This window comes from Panthera uncia (genome assembly GCF_023721935.1).
Source record: "Panthera uncia isolate 11264 chromosome C1 unlocalized genomic scaffold, Puncia_PCG_1.0 HiC_scaffold_4, whole genome shotgun sequence".
NCBI classification, from domain to species: domain Eukaryota; kingdom Metazoa; phylum Chordata; class Mammalia; order Carnivora; family Felidae; genus Panthera; species Panthera uncia.
This window is the reverse complement of record NW_026057585.1, coordinates 30,579,017-30,602,530: the sequence shown is the minus strand read 5'-3', so window position 1 is coordinate 30,602,530 and position 23,514 is coordinate 30,579,017. Positions and strand designations below refer to the sequence as shown.

Genomic DNA, 23,514 nt, shown 5'->3' with positions numbered 1-23,514 from the left:
AATTTAAAGAATTTTATCTTTTCTTATGAGATGAAGTAATGACACTACAGATACTTAAGCTAAAAGATTGGTAGAGGCTTTATGGTCAGTCAGTAGCAAAAGTAGGAGGTAAATAGTAATCTCACTGTACTACCTACTCCAAAAACTTCCCTGTCAGAATTAACTTCCTCAAATATACATTTAAAAAATATGTAAGTTTCTTGATGGAGAAAGAGTAAGGGTTCTGAACAGATAGCATGATCTAAACAGATGCTGTTTTTCCTGCGTCATCATCAAGCCACTGATCTATTTCCAGACCAACTCATCTATTTACAGGGTGTGTGTCTCATACGAAACTTCAGTTCATCTCATATCCAGTCTAATTTATTACCTAATTCATTACCTAAACATCTAATCCATTATATATTTGATAAACCTGATGCCATGCTCAATGCTGGGGATATAAAAATGAGTAAGATAGAGTCCCAACCTTCAAAGTGTCTTAGAATCTTATCAGCTAGCCTTTCATTCACCTGTGAGCGATAGAAAAGTCCTAGAAAACCATTGCTTAAAAAGCTCAAAGTGTACTACTCTTTCTCACAAGTGTACAAAGATTAAGATTATACTTCACAAAGTCATCAGGGGCACTGGTTCCTTGTATTTCTTGCTTAACCATCTTTACATCTTTCTTTTTTTTTTTTTTAGAGGTGGGGAGGGGCAAAGAGAGAGGAAGAGAAAGAATCTCAAGCAGGCTCCATGCCCATCATGGAACCCAACAGGGGGCTCGATCTCGCAACCAGGAGATCATGACCTGAGCCGAAATCAAGAGTCAGGTGCTCAACCGACTGAGTCACCCAGGCACCCCTGCTTAGCTGCCTTTTAACAATGCCACCTCATGGTATAAGCTGACTCACCATCACATGTGCCTTCTATCCAGCAGAAGAAGAAAAGAGGAAGGACTCTGGGTCACCTTCCTTCAAGGATATCTCCTGGATAATTGATCATGCACACATCACTTTAGCTCAGATTCCAGTTCCTGTAATTATATCTCAAGAGCTTATGGTATTTTGGAAAAGATAGGCAATAATCACTTATTGCAGCATAAGTAGAAAAGTGCCATAATAGACATCTGCACAGGATGGTGTCCAAGTGAAGGAGGAGTGACATGAGAGAACAGTAAAGAATGGAGCTCTCTCTTAAAGCAGAACAGAAATACCTTTATAATGACTAGAGAAAGATATAGTTCCAGGATTTATTTAACTGGAAGAAAAGGACATTTCTAGGCTTTATAATGTTTTATTTTTGTTTATAGGCTTACAGAGAAATGAGCCAGTAGTGTGGATGTTTGAGGTTGTGTCCAGATCTGACAGAGTCCCACATGTGGGAAAGTTTGAATATTTCCCTCTCAGTGAGTAGAGTGTTTCATGAGACAAAGAGACAGAGATTAGTCATGGAGCTTTGACTGTCCCTTTATTTTTGTTATGACAGTGTTGAACAATAGTGTTCCATACTGTTTCCAGCTCTCTGTCCAAGGTGGGGTTTCTCTGACAGTCATTCAGGCTGTCCTGGAGCGCATGAAGAAGACACTCTCATGCTCAGGAGAGAGGTATGCATACCACTCCTGTACCATCATTGTGAGTACGTGTAATGCTTAAACACAATCCTGTCTCATCTGGGACAGACTAATGCCAACACATAACAACAACTCTTACCTCATTTGAGACACTAAATGAAATATTAAAGAGCAACTAAGCATAATTTCAGGATAAGGAATACTTTTTTGTATACTTCTCAACATTCTATTTTGCCTCTATATTCTGTGAAATTAGACATTGTCCATTTATTTCTTGCAGTAAACAAAAAAATTATTAATTGCACAACAAATAATCATGGACTTTTAGCTTATAAAACAAAGCTGCCTAAAGGCATTGGTGACAGAGAAGTACAACTAATATTAGCTCTAGTACAACTAATATTAGAGCAGGAACAAGAGTGACAACTGAAGAGAGGCACCATGATATATTGTGTTTAGAGCCTGAGTGCCTGGGTTCAAATATTGGATCCATTCTTTATGAGCTGTTGGACCACCAAAAAAATACTTACTCTCTTTGTGCCTATTTCTTTTTTACTAGTATTCTCCTAAGATTGGACTACTAATGGTGACTACATCACAGGCCATTGGGAGTATTAAATAATTCATGACATTTATGGCAACCTAAATCCATAGCTGGTATATTGTAACTCCTATGTAAGTAAACTAAGTATCTGAGAAGACAGGAAAGGTAGAATTCCAAATTCATGTGAAGGACCATTTTGGACAGACACAGTGACACTTCTCTCATCCAGGAGTTAATGTGAATGTGAAGCGGACACCGACAGAAAGCAGGACTGAGATGTCGAAGCTAACATGATTTTAAATCCAAATTAAATAAATAGAACGAGATAGTTCTATCAGAAGGAGTTAGATGGTCAATAGTTCCCGAAAGTTACTGTCTATAAGAATCATCTGAAATAATGGTAAAAATGTCCAAAATCTACATTTTCAACAAATACCATAAGATATTCTGATGCAGTTTGTGCATAGAACACACATTTATAAACAGTGCACAATAAACAGTGTTAAACCTTAGAATTATTTTTAACTATTGATTAGCGTAAGTGAGACTGATTTACTCCATACATCTCTGCTGTAGGTATGTATTAAATATGACTAGCACAAACATGCGCAGGAGACAAACTTCTGGGATAGAAGCTGTAGGGGAGATAAGGACCAGCCTGCCTGTTTTCCCCGGCGCCCAGCAGGGGGCAGGCAGGACACAGCGGAGGAGGGAGGGGCTGCCCGGAGGGAGCGACCTCACCCGGCATCCCTGCGAGGAGGGGTCGGGGGTCTATCCGCCAGCCAGCCGGAGGAAGGCTACGGCCCCCACTTCCGCAGCCACGGCTGCCCGCACGGGTCCTTTTCCCGCGCCGGGCTCCCCGGGACGCCCGAGGGGGAGCGGCGCCTCCCGCGACGGCGGCGCGCGCGCGCCGTCGCCCCCCCCAGGCGCCCGCGTGGACGCGCACTCGCCGAGTGGCGGGAGCAAAGCGCCCCGCGCCGGCCTCCCGCTGCCTTCCCGCGGGCGGCGCGGAGCCTGCGCGTGGGCCTGTGTTGTTAGCCTGGTAGCCGAAGCGCGCGCGGAAAGCCGGGTTTAGGAGCGAACTTACGTGGCGCTGGCGCTGCGGTCAGGGGACAAGTTCTCAGCAGCTCTCGCTCGCCCCTCGCGCTCTCCGCCAGCGTCTGGTTCCTCAGGAAACTGTTCCCTTTGGAAGCAGGAGAGCCGCCGGATATTACAGCCATGCAGGCATGGGTGGGGATGGGGAGGACAGAAATCGAAAGCATTTTTCCTCCGGTTCTGACTGCGGGGGTCTTCGCTTGTTTTGCCGAGGCGGGAGAGCGCGCGTGTGAGGAGAGGCGCGGCAGGTGCGTGCGGTTCCTGCGCCAGCGTTTGGAAGTCTGTAGGCGCCGCGTGCGCAGTGGGCTCCCCGGCCTCCGCGGGAGGAATGTGGGCGCAGTGGCGGCCCCGCGGCAGCTTTTCTCCGTGCGGAGCCTTGTCAGGGGACAGCTTTGTTGTTTTGTTCTTTAATTTTTACGTGCTCTTTTCTTCCTCCCCCACTTTAAAAGAACTACTCTTGTTAGTATTATAAGTATTCTTAAAAAAAAAAAGTATTCTTTTCATAACAAAAATACGCGTATGGTGAGCGTGTGTGTGTGTGTGTGTGTGTGTGTGTATCCCCCAATACTATCATCCCCAAATAATCACAAGTATTTTGTTCCAATTCTTGCAGTTAGTTTTTTCTCTGTTTTTCTACCATATGGGTAGAGTGGGGGTGGGGGCCTTTTGCTTATATAATTTGGGGTTTGTTCTAAATAAAATAGTAGAAAAATACGAAGTCAACAATGAATTCTCATTAAAAGTAAAGCAAAGAAGTCATAACCAACATCACATTTTAAAAATATGGCGAATGAATGCTACAAACATTTTCAGAAATTTCAGGATGGCTTAAAAACACATTAATAGTGTCAGTTCTATCTTCACCGTTGTATTTGTGTGAAATTGGCTCTTTGACAAAAACAGTGGTAAAAGCTAAGTACGGCCCTGATGGTTGTGCATTCACTTTTTATACAATATCAAAAATCTTGTTAAACTAACAAAAGTTAAAATGGTGTTAAATTATCAAAATATAGCACTGATATGGCAATCAAAACTGGTAAATATCAGAAAATAAAATTTCATATTGAAAATTTTAAACCCCCCTTTTTCCTTTCGTGTGTAATGTAATGCTAACATATTCTTTTTAACCAATCATATATTTATGGGAAATTTATCTTTCAGTATAAACTTATATATTGTCCTTCCTATTATTGTACAAAAATTTACCCATATTTATATGACCTTGGTGAAACTGGATGTGCTTTTAAAATTTTCCTTCCTTGATATTATTAAAATTGGATGATAATATTTTTTTTCCTCACTTGAGGTACATTTTACTGGTACGTATAATTCAAATGTAGGACCCATTGCTATTGCATATTTAAAGAGCAAATCAAAGTTCTCACTCTTGGTGGATCTTGGGGGCAAATATAACATAAAGTAAGATGTGGTGGGTGTTAAGTAGTGTTACAAATGAACTGGTTGGTTGTCTACAACAGCAACAATTCATTATATTCAGAAGGATTTTAGATGGGCTTAGGAGGTGGCATTACTTTTAGATCTTGAGGAATGACTCAGATTTCATCAAAGAAAGACTGGACAAAATGCTTTTGTTGTTGTTGTTGAGAGAGAGCATGCATGAGCAGTGGGGAGAGGTAGAGGAAGAGGGAGAAAGAGAGAATCTTAAGCAGGCTCCACACTCAGCGTGAAACCAGTCTTGGGATTTGATCTAATGACCCTGAGACCGTGAACTGAGCCAAAATCAAAAGTTGGACACTTAAACTGACTGAGCCACCCAAGCAACCCAAAATGCATTTGAAAACAAAGGAAGGAAATGAACTAATATACAATGGTTATGAGCAATGCTAGGAATGATCCAAGGTTTATTATAGCCAGAGATTGAAAAGTCACTTGGGATCTGGGTCATGATCTTTAATCCAGAGGCAGGTAAAATCTTGAGTGTTATCAGACATGCTTTAGAGTTGTATGTAAATTCCATCATCCATCCCTCTGAGAGAAGGAAAAAGACAATGAAGTGGGAGTACTGGAGATAGAGATCATTTTGGAGGCTGTTGGACTATTTAAAGACATGTTACAGCCCTTCCACTGTAAGTTTGTATGGAAACATTGTTCCACAGGATCATTCAGGGATATAGACTCCTTCCTCTACCACTAAGGCGTTGTAGTCATTTGTAAGGTCAAACATTGATGGCTAACATATCTGTGATCCTACAATAGGAGGGAAAAGAGACTGGTGGATTATAAACTCAAAGTTCTCTGGCCCAGACTCTCAAATGACAGACATATACTTCTGCACCTATTTCAGATACAAACATAATGTAATTATAGCTGAAAGAACAGTCAGAAAAGTGTAATCTCTAGCTGTACTGTTATGAGATCATCTTATACCATAGAATCTTACAATATTTAAAGCTGTGAAGTCTGTTATAATGCCAAAAGTATATGCAACAATATCAGAAACAGATTTTTTTTAAGTCCTAAAATTAAAGTTGGCCATTTTGAGAGTGGAACCCAAGCTGAGCTAAGAACATCATTCTTTTTATACCATCCATGTATGGCGTAATTTCCTCAATGGCACACTGAAACATCCCAACATCCTCCCACTCTCAATCTTACAATATTACGTTTTTTACAGCAAAATGTTTTTATTAGTATTTAGCAATGAAAGAAAAAATAAATTTAGAGTTTTTCTTCGAGTTTTTCTTGCTTATAATTGTTTCAAAGCAAAAAATCTTTTATAATTGTATTTTGGAGCGTAATACTGGCAAAGGAAGAGTTGTTAAAATTTTCCTGAACTGATGGAGTTTAAATGAGGCTTCGTTTAACATAGATGAAGGGTTTTTTTTTTTTTCATTTTGTATTCATTTCTATCCAAAACAATAGCTTATCATGTTATTTTAGCTTTTTTTTGGCACGTACTATACCAGCTTTTGAAGTTACTGGAAGTTCTTAGGAAAAGTTTCATTTTAACATCCTGCTACACATTGTGAAAGAACAAAGAGTTATGGATGTACCAGCCCTTCCGGAGAGCACAGATGTGAAGGCGTTTCAGTTCTGATATCTGCCTAGGGCAATTTTTAGGTGAAAAACACATGTGTGTTGATTGTTCTTACTCTTAAATTTTTATTTAAAAAAATTTTTTTTTAATGTTTATTTGTTTCTGAGACAGAGAGAGACAGAGCATGAAGGGGAGAGGGTCAGAGAGGGAGACACAGAATCCGAAACAGGCTCCAGGCTCTGAGTTATGAGCACAGAGCCCAACATGGGGTCGAACTCACAAACTGTGAGATCATGACCTGAGCCGAAGTCGGACGCTTAACCAACTGAGCCACCCAGGCGCCCCAACTCTTAAATTTTTTTAATGTTTATTTTTGAGACAGAGAGAGAGAGAGAGAATGTGAGCAGGGGAGGGGCAGAGAGAGAGAGAGACACAGAATCCAAAGCAGGCTCCAAGCTCTTAGGTGTCAGTGCAGAGCCCAACATGGGGCTCGAACCCGGGAACTGTGAGATCATGACCTGAACCGAAGTCGGATACTTAACCAACTGAGCCACCCAGGCGCCTCGATTTTTCTTATTCTTAATTAACCTAACAGATAACAGTTTGTTCAAAATTACAGTGCCAACAATGTATTTGATTATGTATGCTAATGTATATATCTTGGTATGTATAACATATATATGGGTATAGATATATGCTTATGTATTCTTATATATAAGTGAAATGAATGACAGCAACAACACAAAGAATGGGAGGGAGGAATTAGGCTTATTTTGTTATTTTAAGGGACTTACACTATCTGTGAGATGGTACAGTACAATATTATTTGAAAGGACATTTGGATTAGTTGTAAATATATATTGTAAACTCTAGAGCAACTGCTAAAAAATGAAAAAGAAAACCCAGCCAATATACTAAGAAGGGAGAGAAAAAGAGAAACATCTAAAAAGCTCAGTTAAAATCACAAAAAGGCAGAAAAAGACTGGAAGACAAAAATAGGAACAAAAAAACAAGAGCAACAAGTAGAAAACAGTAATAAATATAGTAGATATTTACCCCACTATATCAATAATCACTCTGTCAATTGTCTACATGAGAGCAGAGAAGAAAGCTAATAGAAATATTATAATGTCTGTGTCTCTATGTGTGTTGTATAATAGTACAATATAAACGATATATTAAGAAAAAAAGTATGCCTAGAGATGAAAAGTGATGCAGAAAAAGATGTAAATCCCAGTTTTCAGGGGGTGCCTGGGTGGCTCAGTCAGTTAAGCATTTGACTTTGGCTCAGGTCATGATCTTGAGGTTCATGAGTTCAAGCCCTGTACTGGGCTCTGTGCTGACAGCTCAGAGGTCCCTCTCTCTCTGCCCTTCTCCTGCTTGCACTCTGTCTCTCTCTCCCTCAAAACAAATAAACATGAAAAAATTTTTTTAAAAATTCCAGTTTTCAGGAGGATTTAATGTTGTTAAATTTTCTGTACCCAAAATATAACTTCAAAATAAGCAAAAATGGGAATGACTACAAGAATAGAAAAGACTACAATTATAAAGAAACATTTATAATACTTTAGTGACAATTTGTTGGATCAAAACTACAAAATCTGTGATAATATTGAAGACTTGAACGTCATAATTAAGAAAACTGAACAAATGGTGATTTACTCTATAGATAATGGTGCTAAAATATGGTAGAGAAAAATTTTCAGGTTTAAAGATTTTCAATGAAGCCAAGTGTGATTTACTTTGATACAATGTTAAGAAACAATAATGAAAGGATAAATGGAAATCCCTATAAGCATGTAAATTAAAAATTATACTTCTAAAAAAAACCTATGGGTCTAAGAAGACTTCATGATAAAAGCTAAAATATTTTAACCTGAAAAATATTGATAATCCTTATATCTTATTGTGAAATTCATCATGTTAATCCCATGTATTAGGGAAGAATTAGCTAAATACCAGGCCCAAGAAGTTAGAAAGTAGACAAACCATGGAAGGAAGAAAAGCAAAAAATAAAGTAGAACTCAATGAAATAGACAACAAATATAAAATAGAGTCAAAGTATCCAAAATATTGGTCTTTGGCAAAGTTTAATAGGTTGGTAAAGCTGTGGTGACAAATAAAGAGAACAAAAGGTATAAATTCTTTATTTTCTCCCATCTTTACAAAAAGGACATTCTATGAAATCATCATGTTTTAACCCATCTAAGAACGGAAGACAAAAGGCAAGCAGGTAAACTGATTTCCAAAGGTATCAATCTCTTTTGAAGAGACAGGCCCATAAACTTCATTCATTCATTCATCCATTCATTTATAAATTTACATCCAAGTTAGTTAGCGTATAGTGCAATAATGATTTCAGGAGTGAAATCCAGTGATTCATCCCCTATGTACAACACACAGTGCTCATCCCAACAAGTGTCTTCCTTAATGTCCCTTATCCATTTAGCCCATCCTCCCACCTACAACGCCCCAGCAACCCTCAGCTTGTTCTCTATATTTAAATCTCTTATGTTTTGTCCCCTTCCTGTTTTTATATTATTTTTGGTTCTCTTCACTTATGTTCATCTGTTTTCTATCTTAAAGTCCTCATACGAGTGAAGTCATATCATATTTGTCTTTCTCTGACTAATTTCACTTAGCATAATACTGTCTAGTTCCATCCATGTTGTTGCAAATGGCAAGATTTCATTCTTTTCGATTGCCAAGTAATACTCCATTGTGTGTGTGTGTGTGTGTGTGTGTGTGTGTGTGTGTGTGTGTGTGTATATATATATATATATATACACCACATCTTCTTTATCCATTCATCCATCATGGACACTTGGGCTCTTTCCATACTTTGGCTATTGTTGATAGCACTTCTATAAACATTGGGGTGCATGTGTCCCTTCGGAACAGCACATCGGTATCCGTTGGATTAATGCCTAGTAGTGCTATTGCTGGGTCATACGGTAGTTCTATTTTTTTTTATAAGTTAATTATTTTTTTATTACCCCTAGCCCAGAGTTTATAATGTGACCATGAACATGAATCCTAGCCAATCTTGTCTTTCTTTAGGGAGTCTGCCAAGTACTTATACAGTGATTTGTGTCCACATTAGGTTTGGGGTTTTTCTGTCCTCCTTCTATTGATGTGAATACTCTCAGCATAACCTATTGAGGAGCAATTGAGCACTTGCCATGTCTGTTCCATCTGACTCCACCTCTCTGGCCTTGGCTGTCTGGACATTGAGTAAAGTGTTGGATCCAAGGGAAGTCCAACTATATACGAGTCAATGATCCAAGTGGCCTGATATGATAGCATCAATACAGCCAATCAGATTCCGTTTTGGGAAATGTGGAGTTAGCCAAAAAAGACTGAGGTGGACAGTAGAAGGAGGAAAGAAGTGAGAAAATGCTGTCAAGCTGAAAAGGGACCATGACAAGTCCCTGGCAAGGCAGTTAGGAGGGGGAGAAAAGGAGGAGTTAAAGAGGAACAATATAGTGTCATTCACCAACCAGAGCCAGTCTGTTTGATGAAAGTCGTGTGTGTATGTGTGTGTGTGTGTGTGTGTGTGTGTGTGTGAGAGAGAGAGAGAGAGAGAGAGAGAGAGAGAGAAAGAGAGAGGGAGGGAGGGAGAAAAAAATATCACAATTGGTAGCCCCACTTCTCCCTCAGTGGCAGACCAAATCAACCAAGTATACTGACTATGCTGAGAGATGTCTTCCAGCCTCTCTGGAGTGGGAAGAAGTCACTTTCTCTTTTGCTCTCCTCTGGCAAGTCAACCAGCACTTTCATGAAAAGAACCCTCCCAAACATATTGGATGTGTTAAGTTTGAGCCATAACAGTATCCTTTTTTTTTCTTTTTAACTTATTTTATTTTTTATTTTTTTTAAAATTTACATCCAAATTAGCATATAGTGCAACAATGATTTCAGGAGTAGATTCCTTAGTGCCCCTTACCCATTTAGCCCATCCCCCCTCCCACAACCCCTCCGGCAACCCTCAGTTTGTTCTCCATATTTATGAGTCTCTTCTGTTTTGCCCCCCTCCCTGTTTTTATATTATTTTTGTTTCCCTTCCCTTATGTTCATCTGTTTTGTCTATTAAAGTCCTCATATGAGTGAAGTCATATGATGTTTGTCTTTCTCTGACTGACTAATTTCACTTAGCATAATAGCCTCCAGTTCCATCCACCTAGTTGCAAATGGCAAGATTTCATTCTTTTTGATTGTCGAGTAATACTCCATTGTATATATATACCACATCTTCTTTATCCATTCATTCATCGATGGACCTTTGGGCTCTTTCCATACTTTGGCTATTGTTGATAGTGCTGCTATAAACACGGGGTTGCATGTGTCCCTTCAAAACAGCACACCTGTATCCCTTGGATAAATACCTAGTAGTGCAATTGCTGGGTCTAGGGTAGTTCTATTTTTAGTTTCTTGGGAAACCTCCATACTGTTTTCCAGAGTGGCTGCACCAGCTTGCATTGCCACCAACAATGCAAAAGAGACCCTCTTTCTCCTCATCTTCGCCAACATCTATTGTTGCCTGAGTTGTTAATTTTAACCATTCTGACAGATGTCAGGTGGTATCTCATTGTAGTTCTGATTTGTATTTCCCTAATGAGCGATATTGAGCATTTTTTCATATGTCTGTTAGCCTTCTGCATGTCTTCTCTGGACAAGTGTCTATGCATGTCTTTTGCCCATTTCTTCACTGGATTATTTGTCCTTTGGGTGTTGAGTTTTACAGGCTCTTTATAGATTTTGGATACTAACCCTTTATCCTATATGTCATTTGCAAATATCTTCTCCCATTCTGTCATTAGCCTTTAGCTTTGCTGATTGTTTCCTTTGCTGTACAGAAGCTTTTTAACTTGATGAAGTCCCAGTAGTTCATTTTTGCTTGTGTTTCCTTTGCCTCCAGAGACGTGTTGAGTAAGAAGTTGCTGTGGCCAAAGTCAAAGAGGTTTTTGCCTACTTCCTCCTCTAGGATTTTATGGCTTCCTGTCTTACATTTAGGTCTTTCATCCATTTTGAGTTTATTTTTGTGTAAGGTGTAAGAAAGTGGTCCAAGTTCATTTTTCTGCATGTCGCTGTCCGGTTTTCCCAGCACCACTTGCTGAAGAGACTGTCTTTATTCCATTGGATATTCTTTCCTGCTTTGTCCAAGATTAGTTGGCCATACGTTTGTGGATCCATTTCTTGGTTCTCTATTCTGTTCCATTGATCTGAATGTCTGTTTTTGTGCCAGTGCCATACTGTCTTGATTACAACTCTGTAATACAGCTTGAAGTCTGGAATTGTGATGCCTCCAGCTTTGGTTTTCTTTTTCAGGATTGCTTTGGCTATTTGGATCTTTTCTGGTACCTTACAAATTTTATTTCTTTATTTTTATTTTTTAATATAACTTATTGGCACAGTGTGCTCTTGGTTTTGGGGGTAGATTCCTATGGTTCATTGCTCTCATACAACACCCAGTGCTCATCCCAACAAGTGCCCTCCTCAATGCCCATCACCCACTTTCCCCTTTCTCCCCTCCCGCCCATCAATCATCAGCTTGTTCTCTGCATTCAAGAGTCTCTTATAGTTTGCCTCCCTCCCTCTCTGTTTGTAACTATTTTTTTCTCCTTCCCTTCCCCCATGGTCTTCTGTTAAGTTTCTCAAGTTCCACATATGAATGAAAACATGATATCTGTCTTTCTCTGACTGACTTATTTCATTTAGCGTAATACCTTCCAGTGCCATCCACGTTGCTGCAATGGCATGATTTCATTCTTTCTCATTACCAAGTAGTATTCCATTGTATATATAAACATTCATCAGCTGATGTACATTTAGATTCTTTCCATAATCTGGGTATTATTCAAAGTGCTGCTATAAACAATGGGATACATGTGGCCCTATGAATCAGCACTCCTGTATCCTTTGGGTAAATTCCTGGTGCTGTTGCTGGGTCGTAGGGTAGTTCTATTTTTAATTTTTTTTAGGAACCTCCACACTGTCTTCCAGAGTGGATGCACCAGTTTGCATTCCCACCAGCAGTGCAAGAGGGTTCCTGTTTCTCCACATCCTCACCAGCATCTGTTGTTTCCTGAGTTATTAATTTTAACCACTGTGACTGGTGTGAGGTGGTATCTCAGTGTGGTTTTGATTTGTATTTTCCTGATGATGAGTGATGTTGAGCATCTTTTCATGTGTCTATTGGCCATGTGGATGTCTTCCTTGGAAAAGTGTCTATTCATGTCTTCTGCTCATTTCTTCACCAAATTATTTATTTTTTTGGATGGTGAGTTTGGTAAGATCTTTATAGATTTTGGATACTAGCCCTTTATCCAATATGTCATTTGTAAATATCTTCTCCCATTCTGTTGGTTGTCTTTTAGTTTTGTTGATTGTTTCCTTTGCAGTGTGGAAGCTTTTTATCATGATGAGGTCCCAATAGTTCATTTTTGCTTTTAATTCCCTTGCCTTTGGAGATGTGTTGAGCAAGGAATTGCTGTGGCTGAGGTCAAAGAGGTTTGTTGCCTGCTTTCTCCTCTAGAGTTCTGATGGCTTCCTGTCTCACATTTAGGTCTTTTATCCATTTTGACTTTATTTTTGTGTATCGAGTAAGAAAGTGGTCCAGGTTCATTCTTCTGCATGTTGCTGTCCAGTTCTCCAGCACCATTTGCTAAAGAGACTATCTTTTTTCCATTGGATTCTCTTTCCTGATTTGTCAAAGATTAATTACCCATACATTTGTGGGTCCAATTCTGGGTTCTGTATTCTATTCCATTGGTCTCTGTGTCTGTTTTTGTGCCAGTACCATACTGTTTTGATGATTATAGCTTTGTAGTTGAGGCTAAAGTCTGGGATTGCGATGCCTCCCGCTTAGGTTTTCTTTTTCAATATTACTTTGGCTATTTGGGGTCTTTTGTAGTTACACACAAATTTTAGGATTATTTGTTCTAGCTTTGAGAAGAACACTGGTGCGATGTTGATTGGGATTGCATTGAAAGCAATTGTAGATTGCTTTGGATAGTATTGACATTTTAATAATATTTGTTCTTCCGATCCATGAGCATGGAATATTTTTCCATTTTTTTTGTGTGTCTTCAATTTCTTTCATAAGCCTTATATAGTTTTCAGTGTATAGATATTTCACTTCTTTGGATAGGTTTGTTCCTAGGTATTTTATGGTTCCTGGTGCAATTGTAAATGGGATCGAGTCCTTGTTTTCTCTTTCTGTTGTTTCATTATTGGTGTATAGAAATGCATCTAATTTCGGTGCATTGATTTTATATTCTGCGACTTTGCTGAATTTTCATGGATCAGTTCTAGCAGTTTTTTTTGTGGAATCTTTTGGGTTTTCCATATAAAATATCATGTATTCTATGGAGAGTGAAAGTTTGGCTTCCTCCTTGCCGATTTGGCTGCCTTTTATTCTTTTGTGTTGTCTGATTGCTGAGGCTAAAACTTCCAATACTATGTTGAATAATAGTGGTGAAAATGGACATCCCTGTCATGCTCCTGACCATAAGGGGAAAGCTCTCAGTTTTTCCTCATTGAAGATATTAGCAGTGGGTCTTTCATCTTTTTATGATCTTGAGATATTATCCTTTATCCTTACTTTCCTGAAGGCTTTTATTAAGAAAGGATGCTGTATTTTGTCAAATGCTTTCTCCGCAACTATTGAGAGGATCATGTGGTTCGTGTCCTTTCTTTTATTGATATGATGTATCACACTGATTGTTTCGTGGATATTGAACCAGCTCTGCATCCCAGGTATAAATCCCACTTGGTTGTGGTGAATAATTCTTTTAATGTACTGTTGGATCCCGTGGGCTAATATCTGGTTGAAAAATTTTGCATCCAGCTCCATCAGGGAAATTGGTTTTTAGTTCTCCTTTTTAGTGGGGTCTTTGGTTTTGGAATCAGGGTAATTATGGCCTCATAGAACGTGTTTGGAAGTTTTCCTTCCATTTCTATTTTTTGTAACAGCTTCAAAGAATAGGTGTTAACTCTTCTTTAAATGTTTGGTAGAATTCCTCTGGAAAGTCAGCCGGCCTACTCTTGTTTTTGGGGAGATTTTTTATTACTAATTCGATATCTTTACTAGTATGGGTCTGTTCAAATTTTCCATTTCTTTTTGTTTCAGTTTTGGTACTTTATATGTTTCTAGAAAATTTTCCATTATTTGCAGATTGACCAATTTATTGGCATATAATTGTTCATAATATTCTCTTATTATTGTTTGTATTATTACAGTGTTGGTTGTGATCTCTCCTCTTTCATTCTTGATTTTTTTTTTTTATTAATTTGAGTACTTTCCTTTTTATTTTTGATCAAACTGGCTAGGGGTTTATCAAGTTTTTAAAATTCTGTCAAAGAACCAGCTCCTGGTTTCTTTGATCTGTTCCACTGTTTTTGTTTGTTTTTTGTTCTTTGATAGTATTGATTTCTGCTCTAATCTTTATGATTTCCTGTCTTCTGCTGGCTTTGGGTTTTAGTGTTGTTATTTTTCCAGCTCTTTAAGGTGTAAGGTTAGGTTGTGTATCTGAGATCATTCTTCCTTTTTTAGGAAGGCCTGGATTGCCATATACTCCCCTCTTATGACCACCTTTGCTGCGTCCTAGAGGTTTGGGGCTGTGGTGTTATCATTTTCATTGACTTCCATGTATTTTTTAATTTCCTCCTTAACTTCTTGGCTAGCGTATTCATTCTTTAGTAGGATGTTCTTTAGTCTCCAAGTATTTGTTGTTCTTGTGGTTGATTTCGAGCTTCATAGTGTTGTGGTCTGAAAATATTCATGGTACGATCTGGATCTCATTGTACTTATTGAGGGCAGATTTGTGTCCCAGTATGTGATCTATTCTGGAGAATGTTCCATGTGAACTTGAGAAGAATTTGTATTCTGTGGCTTTACGATGAAATTTTCTGAATATATCTGTAAGTCCATCTGGTCCAGTGTGTTATTCAAAGCCATTGTTTCCTTGTTGCTTTTCTGCTTAGATGATCTGTCCATTGTTGTGAGTGGGATGTTGAGGTCCCCTACTATTATGGTATTATTATCAATGATTTTCTTTATGTTTGTGATTAATTGATTTATATATTTGGTTGTTTCACGTTGGGGGCATAAATGTTTTCAATTACTAGGTGTTCTTGTTGGATGGAGCCCTTAATTATGATATAATGCCTTTCTTCATCTTTTGTTACAGTCTTTATTTTAACATCTAGTTTTTCTGATATAAGTATAGCTGCTCCAGCTTTCTTTTGGTGACCATTAGCATGATAGATGGTTCTCCATCCCCTTACTTTCAATCTGAAGGTGACTTTAGGTCTAAAATGGGTTTCCTGTAAACAACATATAGATGGATCTTATTTTCTTATCCATTCTGTTACCCTAAGTCTTTTGATTGGAGCATTTAATCCACTGACATTTAGAGTGAGTACTGAAGGATATGAATTTATTGCCATTGTGTTGTTGCCTATAGAGTTTGAGTTTCTGGTGGTGTTCTCTGGTCCTTTCTAATCTTTGTTGCTTTTGGTCTTTTTTGTTTTGTTTCATCTTTTCTCCCCTCAGAGAGCCCCCCCTTAAAATTTCTTCAGGGCTGGTTTAGTGGTCACAAATTTCAGTTTTTGTTTGCCTGGGAAACTTTATTTTTCCTTCTATTTTGAATGACAGCCTTGCTGGATAAAGAATTCTTGGCTGCATATTTTTCCAATTCAGCACTTTGAATATATCCTGCCACTCCTTTCTGGCCTGCCAAGTTTCTGTCAATAGGTCTGCTGCAAACCTGATCTGTCTTTACTTGTAGGTTAAGGACTTTTTTTTTTCCCTTGCTGCTTTCATAATTCTTTCCTTTCCTGTGTATTTTGTGAATTTGACTATGATATACCTTGTTGATGGTCGGTTTTTGTTGAATCTAATGGGAGTTCTCTGTTTCCTGGATTTTATGTCTGTCTTTCCCCAGGTTAGGAAAAGTTTTCCACTATGATTTGCTCACATAAACCTTCTACCTTTTTTTCTCTCTCTTCATCTTCTGGGACCCTACATTTGATATAGAGATTACTTAAAAATAAAATCTTTAAAAAAGAAAAAAAAAAAAAAAGAAGAGAGGACCCAAATACCAAAAATTCCAAATGAGAGTTACAATTGACATCACAGATATAAGAATGTTATGAACAATTACATGCAAACAAAAACCTAAAAGAAGAAATGGATAAATTCTGAGAAATACACAAATTCCAAGGCTGAATCACAAAGAAATAGGAAATTTGAACAGACCAATCACAAGTAATAAAATTGAATCAGTTATTTTAAAACTCCCCCATGGGGTGCCTGGGTGGCTCAGTCGGTTGGGCTTCTGACTTCGGCTCAGGTCGTGATCTCATGGTTCGTGAGTTTGAGCCCCGCGTCGGGCTCTGTGCTGACAGCTCAGAGCCTGGAGCCTGTTTCAGATTCTGTGTCTCCCTCTCTCTCTCTGACCCTCCCCCATTCATGCTCTGTCTCTCTCTGTCTCAAAAGTAAATAAACGTTAAAAAAAATTAAAAAAAAAAAAAAAAAAAACAACTCCCCCTAAACAAAAGTCTAGAGCCAGACAGATTCACGGGTGAATTCTACCAAACATTCAAACAAGAGTTAGTATCTATTCCTCTCAAATTATTCCAAAAATCAAAAAGGAGGTAATGCTTCCAAACTCATTTTACAAGGATGGCATTACTCTGACACTGAAACAGAAATAGAAAACATCACAAAAAAAGAAAATTAAAGGCCAATATCCCTGATGAACATAGATGCAAAAAACCTTAAAATATTATTAAGCCAAGTTCAACAATACATTTAAAATATCATATACCACAATCAAGTGGGATTTATTCCAGGGAGTAAGGATGATTCAACATCTGCAATTTAATCAATGTGATATGCCATATTAACAAAACAAAAGAAAAAATCATGTTGTCATCTCAATAGATGTACAAAACACATCTTACACAATTAAACATCTATTTATGATTTAAAAATCTCTCAACAAAGTAGGTATAGAAGGAATATACCTCAATATGAAAAGCCATATATGACAATCATATTGTCACCTCTAACATCATACTAACCCATGAAAAACTAAAAGCTTTTTCTCTAAAATTAGGAAAAAGACAAGGATGCCCACTTGTGCACTTTTATTCAAAAAGGATTGGGAGTCTTAACTACAGCAGTTAGGTATGGAAAATGGGGAAAAAGGGCATTGGAATTGGAAAGGAAGAAGGAAACTGTTCTTATTTGTAGATGGCATGATACTATACAGAGAAAACCCTAAAGACTCCACCAAAAAGCTATTAGAATTAATAAATAAATTCAGTAAAATTTCAAAATACAAAATTAACATACACAAATCAGTTCTGTTTCTATACACTAATAATGAACTATCAGAAAGAGAAATTAGGGGGACAAATCCCATTTACAATTGGATTAAAAAGAGTACAATATCTAGGAAGAAATTTAACCAGGGAGGTGAAAGACCTTTATTCTAAAAACTATAGGACAGTGATGAAAGAAATTGAAAATGATGCAAATAAATAGAAAGTTATTCTTTGCTCATGGATTTGAGGAATTAATATTGATAAAATGTCCATACCACCCAAAGCATCTATAGATTATTTGCATTCTCCTCAAAAAACCAATGGCATTTTTCACAAAACTAAAACAAAGAATCCTGAAATTTGTATGGAAGCACAAAAGACCTCAAAAGGTCAAAGCAATCTTGAGAAAGACGGACAAAGCTGGAGGTTTCTCACTCCCCCATTTCAAAGTATACTACAAAGTTATAGTAATTAAAACAGTGTGGTACTGGCATAAAACCAGACACATAGGTCAATGGAACAGAATAGAAAGTCTAGAGGTAAACCCACACATATGCAGTCAATGATAAAGGATGCAAGAGTATCCTTTGTGTCTCAGTCGGGGTGTGGGAGACTGAGTGGGGAAAAATCAGTCTCTTCAATAAGTGGTATTAGGAAAAATGGATGGCTACATGCCAAAGAACGAAACTGGACCATTATCTTACACCATATATGAAGAATAATTTCAGAATGGATTAAAAATTTAAACGTAAGACCTGAAATCATAAAACTCCTGTAAGAAAACACAGGAAGTAAGCTCTTTGACATCAAGTCTTAGCAATATCTGTTTTGAACCAGTGTCCTCAGGCAAAGGCAACAAAAGCTGAAATAAACAAATGGGATTACTTCAAACTAAAAAGCTTTTGCACAGTGATAGAAACCATCAGCAAAACAAAAAGGAAGCCTACTGAACGGGAGAAGATATTTGCAAATCATACATCTGATAAATGTTCAATTCCACTTGTGAGTATATACCCAAAATAATTGAATGCAGAATCCCAAAGAGGTATTTGTACACCTATGTTCATAGCAGCACTATTCACAATAATCCAAAGGTAGAAGTAACCTGAGTGTCCATCTATAGAAAAGAGGGTAAAGAAAATGTGGTATGTATACACATACAATATATTTTTCAAACTTAGAAAGGAAGGAAATTCTGACACCTGCTCTAACATGAATGAATCTTGAGGAAATGATACCAAGTGAAATAAGTCAGTAAAAAAAGACAAATAATGTATGATTCTTCTTATAAGAGGTATTAAAAGAGGCAGTCAAATTCACAAAGACAGAAAGTAGCCTGGTGGTTGCCAGGAGCTGCGGCATAGGAAAGAATGGAATTGTTGCAAGGTGAAAGTCCAGGCGATTGTTTGCATGATAATGTGAAAGACTTAACACTGCTGATTTGTACACTTTAAAATGGTTAAAATGGTGAACGTTATGTTGTGTGTAGTTCACCAAAATTAAAAATTAGAAAAAAAAGTTCAGAAAAATGGGCATCACTGAACAGGAGAGGAGGGTATGATGGGAAAGGGGCACAGGTAAAACTTCTAGGGCTTTGTTAGTGCTCTTTTCCTTTTTTTGACTTGGGTATTAATTATAGGAATGTTTTAATTTTGTGGCGTTTCACTGGTTGTACATCTTTTTTTTTTTTAATGTTTATTTATTTTTTGAGAGAAAAACAGAGCATGAGCAGGGGAGGGGCAGAGAGAGAGGGAGACACAGAATCCAAAGCAGACTCCTGCTTTGAGCTGTCAGCACAGAGCCCAATGTGGGGCTCAAATCCGTGAACCATTAGATCATCACCAGAGCTGAAGTCGGATGTTTAACTAACTGAGCCACCCAGGCGCTCCTACTGGTTGTACATCTTGAAGCTGAACACTGTTTTGTTCCTATTTTATAGTTTAATTAAAATGCAAAAATAAAATTTCTGGTATAAGTCTTTATCGTAATAAAAAAACACTTGGGTCCTTTTTTTTTTTTTAGAAATAACTTTAAAAAAAATGTTTATTTATTTATTTTGAGAGAGAGAGAGAGAGAGAGAGAGAGAGAGTATGAGTGGGAGATGGGCAGAGAGAGAGGGAGAGAGAGAATCCCAAGCAAGCTCCACACTATCAGCACAGAGCCTGATGTGGGGCTGGATCCCATGAAGTGTAAAATCATGACCTGAGCTGAAATGAAGAGTCGAGCACTTAACCGACTGAGACACCAAGGTGTCCCTTGGGTCCTTTAATTATAAATGCTTTGTGTCAAAACAAACAAACGTGTTCAGAACTTTTGCCTCTTTTATGTCACAGGCAGCTAATAGAATTTGGGCTCTTGCAGAATCACAGCACTGAAAAATAGTTCATGATACTTGTTAAAATGGTCCTAAAGACTTTTTTCAAGGAAGACTAGGTAGAGGGACCACTATAATGGGATTTTTCAGTAGGAAGAGAGATAGGGTTCAACGCCAAATGTAAGGAAAAGTGGGAATTTACAGCCAGGAAGTAGCATAGGGGGTGGTCAGTGGATAGAAAATTACTAAGAGGACTAAGGGAGAATTTTGTTTAAACTGACACTACAGGGTTCTTGGTAAAGGCAGGTCAACGTGATCAAACATCACCTGGGGGATAAAGAACCCAATCAGATATTGAGGGTAATCAGATATCAGGAGTGGGCAATTCTGGCTAACCTGACTTAGCAGGATTCTTGCTAAAATTGGACAATGCAGAGACAAACATGAAGCCCCAAAGTCAAGGCCTACTTGAGAAGAGAATTCAGAGGAGTCTGTCTAAAGTTTGGTCAAAGAGAGAATCTTTGTCACTGGACAGTTTTACGCTTGATCCAGAACTCAGGTTCTTACCCAAACCACCAGCAATATAAGCTTAGAACCTAAAATGACCACTGTATCAGTAGAATTGGGGCTATGTTCAACTCTAGTCTGGGAAAAATAGGGCCAGGGCTCATTGATTGGGCTTGTCTCTCCTGTTGCCTCTCCTATCTTTCTCAGTTTGTGATTAACGAATTGTAATGACTAAGTCTATAGTTTATCTCCATCTTTTTTAAGTTCTGGTGTCCATTTTAGGACAAAATTTGAAACTTTGTTTCTCTTTATAAGTGAGTTTGAAAAGGAAAATAAGGGCAGGGCTACTTGGAAATAGGACTAATGCTAAGAAATCACTTGCTTTTTCTTCTGATAAATGAAGTCTATTTTTTTTTTTAATGTTTAGTTATTTATGAGGGGGAGGGGCTTGGGCAGAGAGAGAGAGGGAGACAGAGGATCTGAAGCAAGCTCTGCTTATACAGCAGAGAGCCCGGCGTGGGACTCCAACTCACGAACCATGAGATCATGACCTGAGGTGCAACCAAGAGTCAGACACTTAACCAACTGAGCCACCCAGGTGCCCAAGTCTATTGTTTATAAGGAGCAATCAAACACAGTTATAGGAACAGTTGAATCTTCCTGTGAATTTTGCTTATAAAGGGACTGAATTTCCTGCCTACCCTCCCAAGCCCTTTCTGGGAAAAGGAAATTACTTTCTGTGGAAAATTTTCGAAATATTGGCTGAGTAATTTAATTCCTGGCACATATAGTATATAGTGTGATTCTATTTGGAAAAACACTTATAAATCAATGATGCATAGAAAAAACTCTAAAAGCATATATATTCTGAAATTTAGTAGCTCATCGAAGGAATTAGCTTTTTTAAGAGTTTTCTACGTATTATGAATTTCTTTTCAATGAATGTGATGTATTTTTATAATATACATACACACATAATTACAAGGTGTTTTCTATTTTCAAAAGAATGCCAATTTTTTTCAAGAAACATTTTCTGAGTACCTTCCATGTACTGGTTTAGTGCCTTTAGACATTTATTTGTTAGACAATTATTTAATAAGCAATGACTATACATAAAACTTTGTCATATATTAGGGTTCAACTGGACACATTTGAGCTACTTATAGTATGATAGTTCTGATCGCAAAGGTTGCTAGGGATGAAGGGTTGTACCAGTCTCTGGTTTAAACAGATACCAGCAGCTTTTGATATAGTTGTTGGGTAAAAAGGATGCTTTTTCCTGGTGAACAAATAGAGGAGACAAACTATGAGAGCAGTAGATTGGAACTGGGGTAAATTACCTTATTAATGTGATAACTTACTTTTAAATACTCCAGAATAAGCAGTGTGATGTATGTGTTTATACGCTAACTCCAATTTCTGCCCTTGGAGTGATTAGTGAGCATGTGAATTGCCCTGGTCTGTAATGATCATCTTAGCAGCTGGTGATTTAACACAGGAAGCACTCTTTTCTGTGGCATAACGTTTGGCTAAATAATGAAGTCTGTAGAGTTTAAACTATGCGATGGATTAGGAGAAGGGAAAGGATCTGATACCCTTGTATGAATACGACATATCATATGGCAGGGCCAGTAGCTCATGTCAGCTGTGCCTTGAAACTGCTACATCTTTTATGTTTAGACCCCAGAGATCAGATAATGTAGTTAGAACATGGTAAATTGGAGTCCTTTTGGATGGCAGCTCATGTAATTATTCAATCAACATTTTTTGAACGCTGGGTGATTATATGGTGGGCCTGTTGGGAACTAAAGATAAGATGATGAAGAAGAGTGAGTACCTGAGATCAAGAGACAGTAGGAGAGACAGCGGTAAATAGGTCAGTTTCATTTTACAATTATATAAAAAGTGCTATGGTAGGAGTGACAAGGCACAATGGCAGCATAGAGAAGGGTCACCTCATCTAGTCTCAGGAAGTCAGGAAATAGGAGACCAGAAGGAGGAACAGAGGCTAACATATAAAGAATATCAAGCAGGGTTATTTAAATAAGTATATGTATTGTCCAAAAGCCCAGAGTCCAGATAAAACACATGAAGCTTGGAGAATCAGAAGGAATTCATTCTAGCCAGAGCAGAATTTACAGAATCTACAGAGACATGGAAAGGAATTCCATAAAAGTTGAATTGACCTCAAAGAAAAATTTCCTTTTCTTTTACCCATGTTATCAATTTGAATTGGAATTCAGAGGCTACTCCAGAAGACTTCCTAAGTGAATTTTTATCTAAAAAGAAACGAGGGGCTGGATTTTTCAGGCTTTATTGAAAAGTCCTAATGAAAACAAGATTTGGGAGCATCTCTGTGTCTTTCTAGTTCCTTGCTCTACTGAGCAGACTCTTCCTGCTTCTCCATATTTTTACAACCTAGTCTTCTGTCAAATGTGTTCTTCCCTGCAAATCATAGAGGTGAAACGGGTAGCTGACAGTTTTACTTTACATAGCTCTTATTATCAGCAGAATTGACCAACTATATTTTCTACTTACCGTTCTGCACATTTTTAATGGGGTTGTTTATCTTTTCTCACTGATTTATAAGGGCTCCTATAGCTTCATGAAATATACTCGTTGTGATAGAAGTTGTTAATTTATATTCATATTGGTATTTGTCTTCTTGCCTTGCTTTTTCTTTTCTATGAATAATTTCATTATTTTTATGTAGTTGAATATGTTAATCTTTTCTTTTTAATCATCATATTCACACTGAAAAAGGACTTTTCTACCACAAAACTACTTTTTAATCTTTTACAATTTAATTTTCATTTAAAAATCTTTGATACATCTGAAATTTGCTTTGGTATGAAGTGAAAGGAAGACTTGAAATTTTTTTTCCAGATGGGTATGTAGAGTCCAAATTACACTTACAGATTATTCCTTATCCCTTCACCAATGTGAAGTGCCAAACTTATTGTATAATAAATTTCTATCTGAATTTTTACTGATGTCCAAACTTTCAACACTATTTTACTGATGTTTAAATATTCAGGTGCCAGCACCATTGTGCCATTCATTCAATATTCATTGTGCTACTTGTTGGGATGTTTTAACACACAGTTAGAGATAACTGCCTCTCATTATTTTTCTCTTTATGGAATTGCATTGGATATTTTTGCTTACAG

General features: G+C 37.8%; 2 protein-coding genes across 6 annotated transcripts in view; both read right to left on the bottom strand.

Annotated features, from left to right (window-relative positions):
• Window positions 1-23,514, bottom strand: part of LOC125912429 (guanylate-binding protein 1-like) — a 182,199-nt gene that overhangs the window by 89,606 nt on the left and 69,079 nt on the right. The window lies entirely within an intron of this gene.
• Window positions 1-23,514, bottom strand: part of LOC125912427 (guanylate-binding protein 4-like) — a 107,956-nt gene that overhangs the window by 38,336 nt on the left and 46,106 nt on the right. For 2 of the 4 annotated variants that reach the window (XM_049616829.1, XM_049616832.1), the window contains exon 1: window positions 894-3,449. The exons of 1 other annotated variant lie outside the window; for it this stretch is intronic. In XM_049616829.1, the coding sequence (XP_049472786.1) occupies window positions 894-896 (3 nt within the window). In that variant the 5' untranslated portion in view covers window positions 897-3,449. Of the gene's footprint in view, window positions 1-893; window positions 3,450-23,514 lie in introns of those variants that run through there. One more of the 4 variants, XM_049616830.1, reaches the window with a different exon arrangement.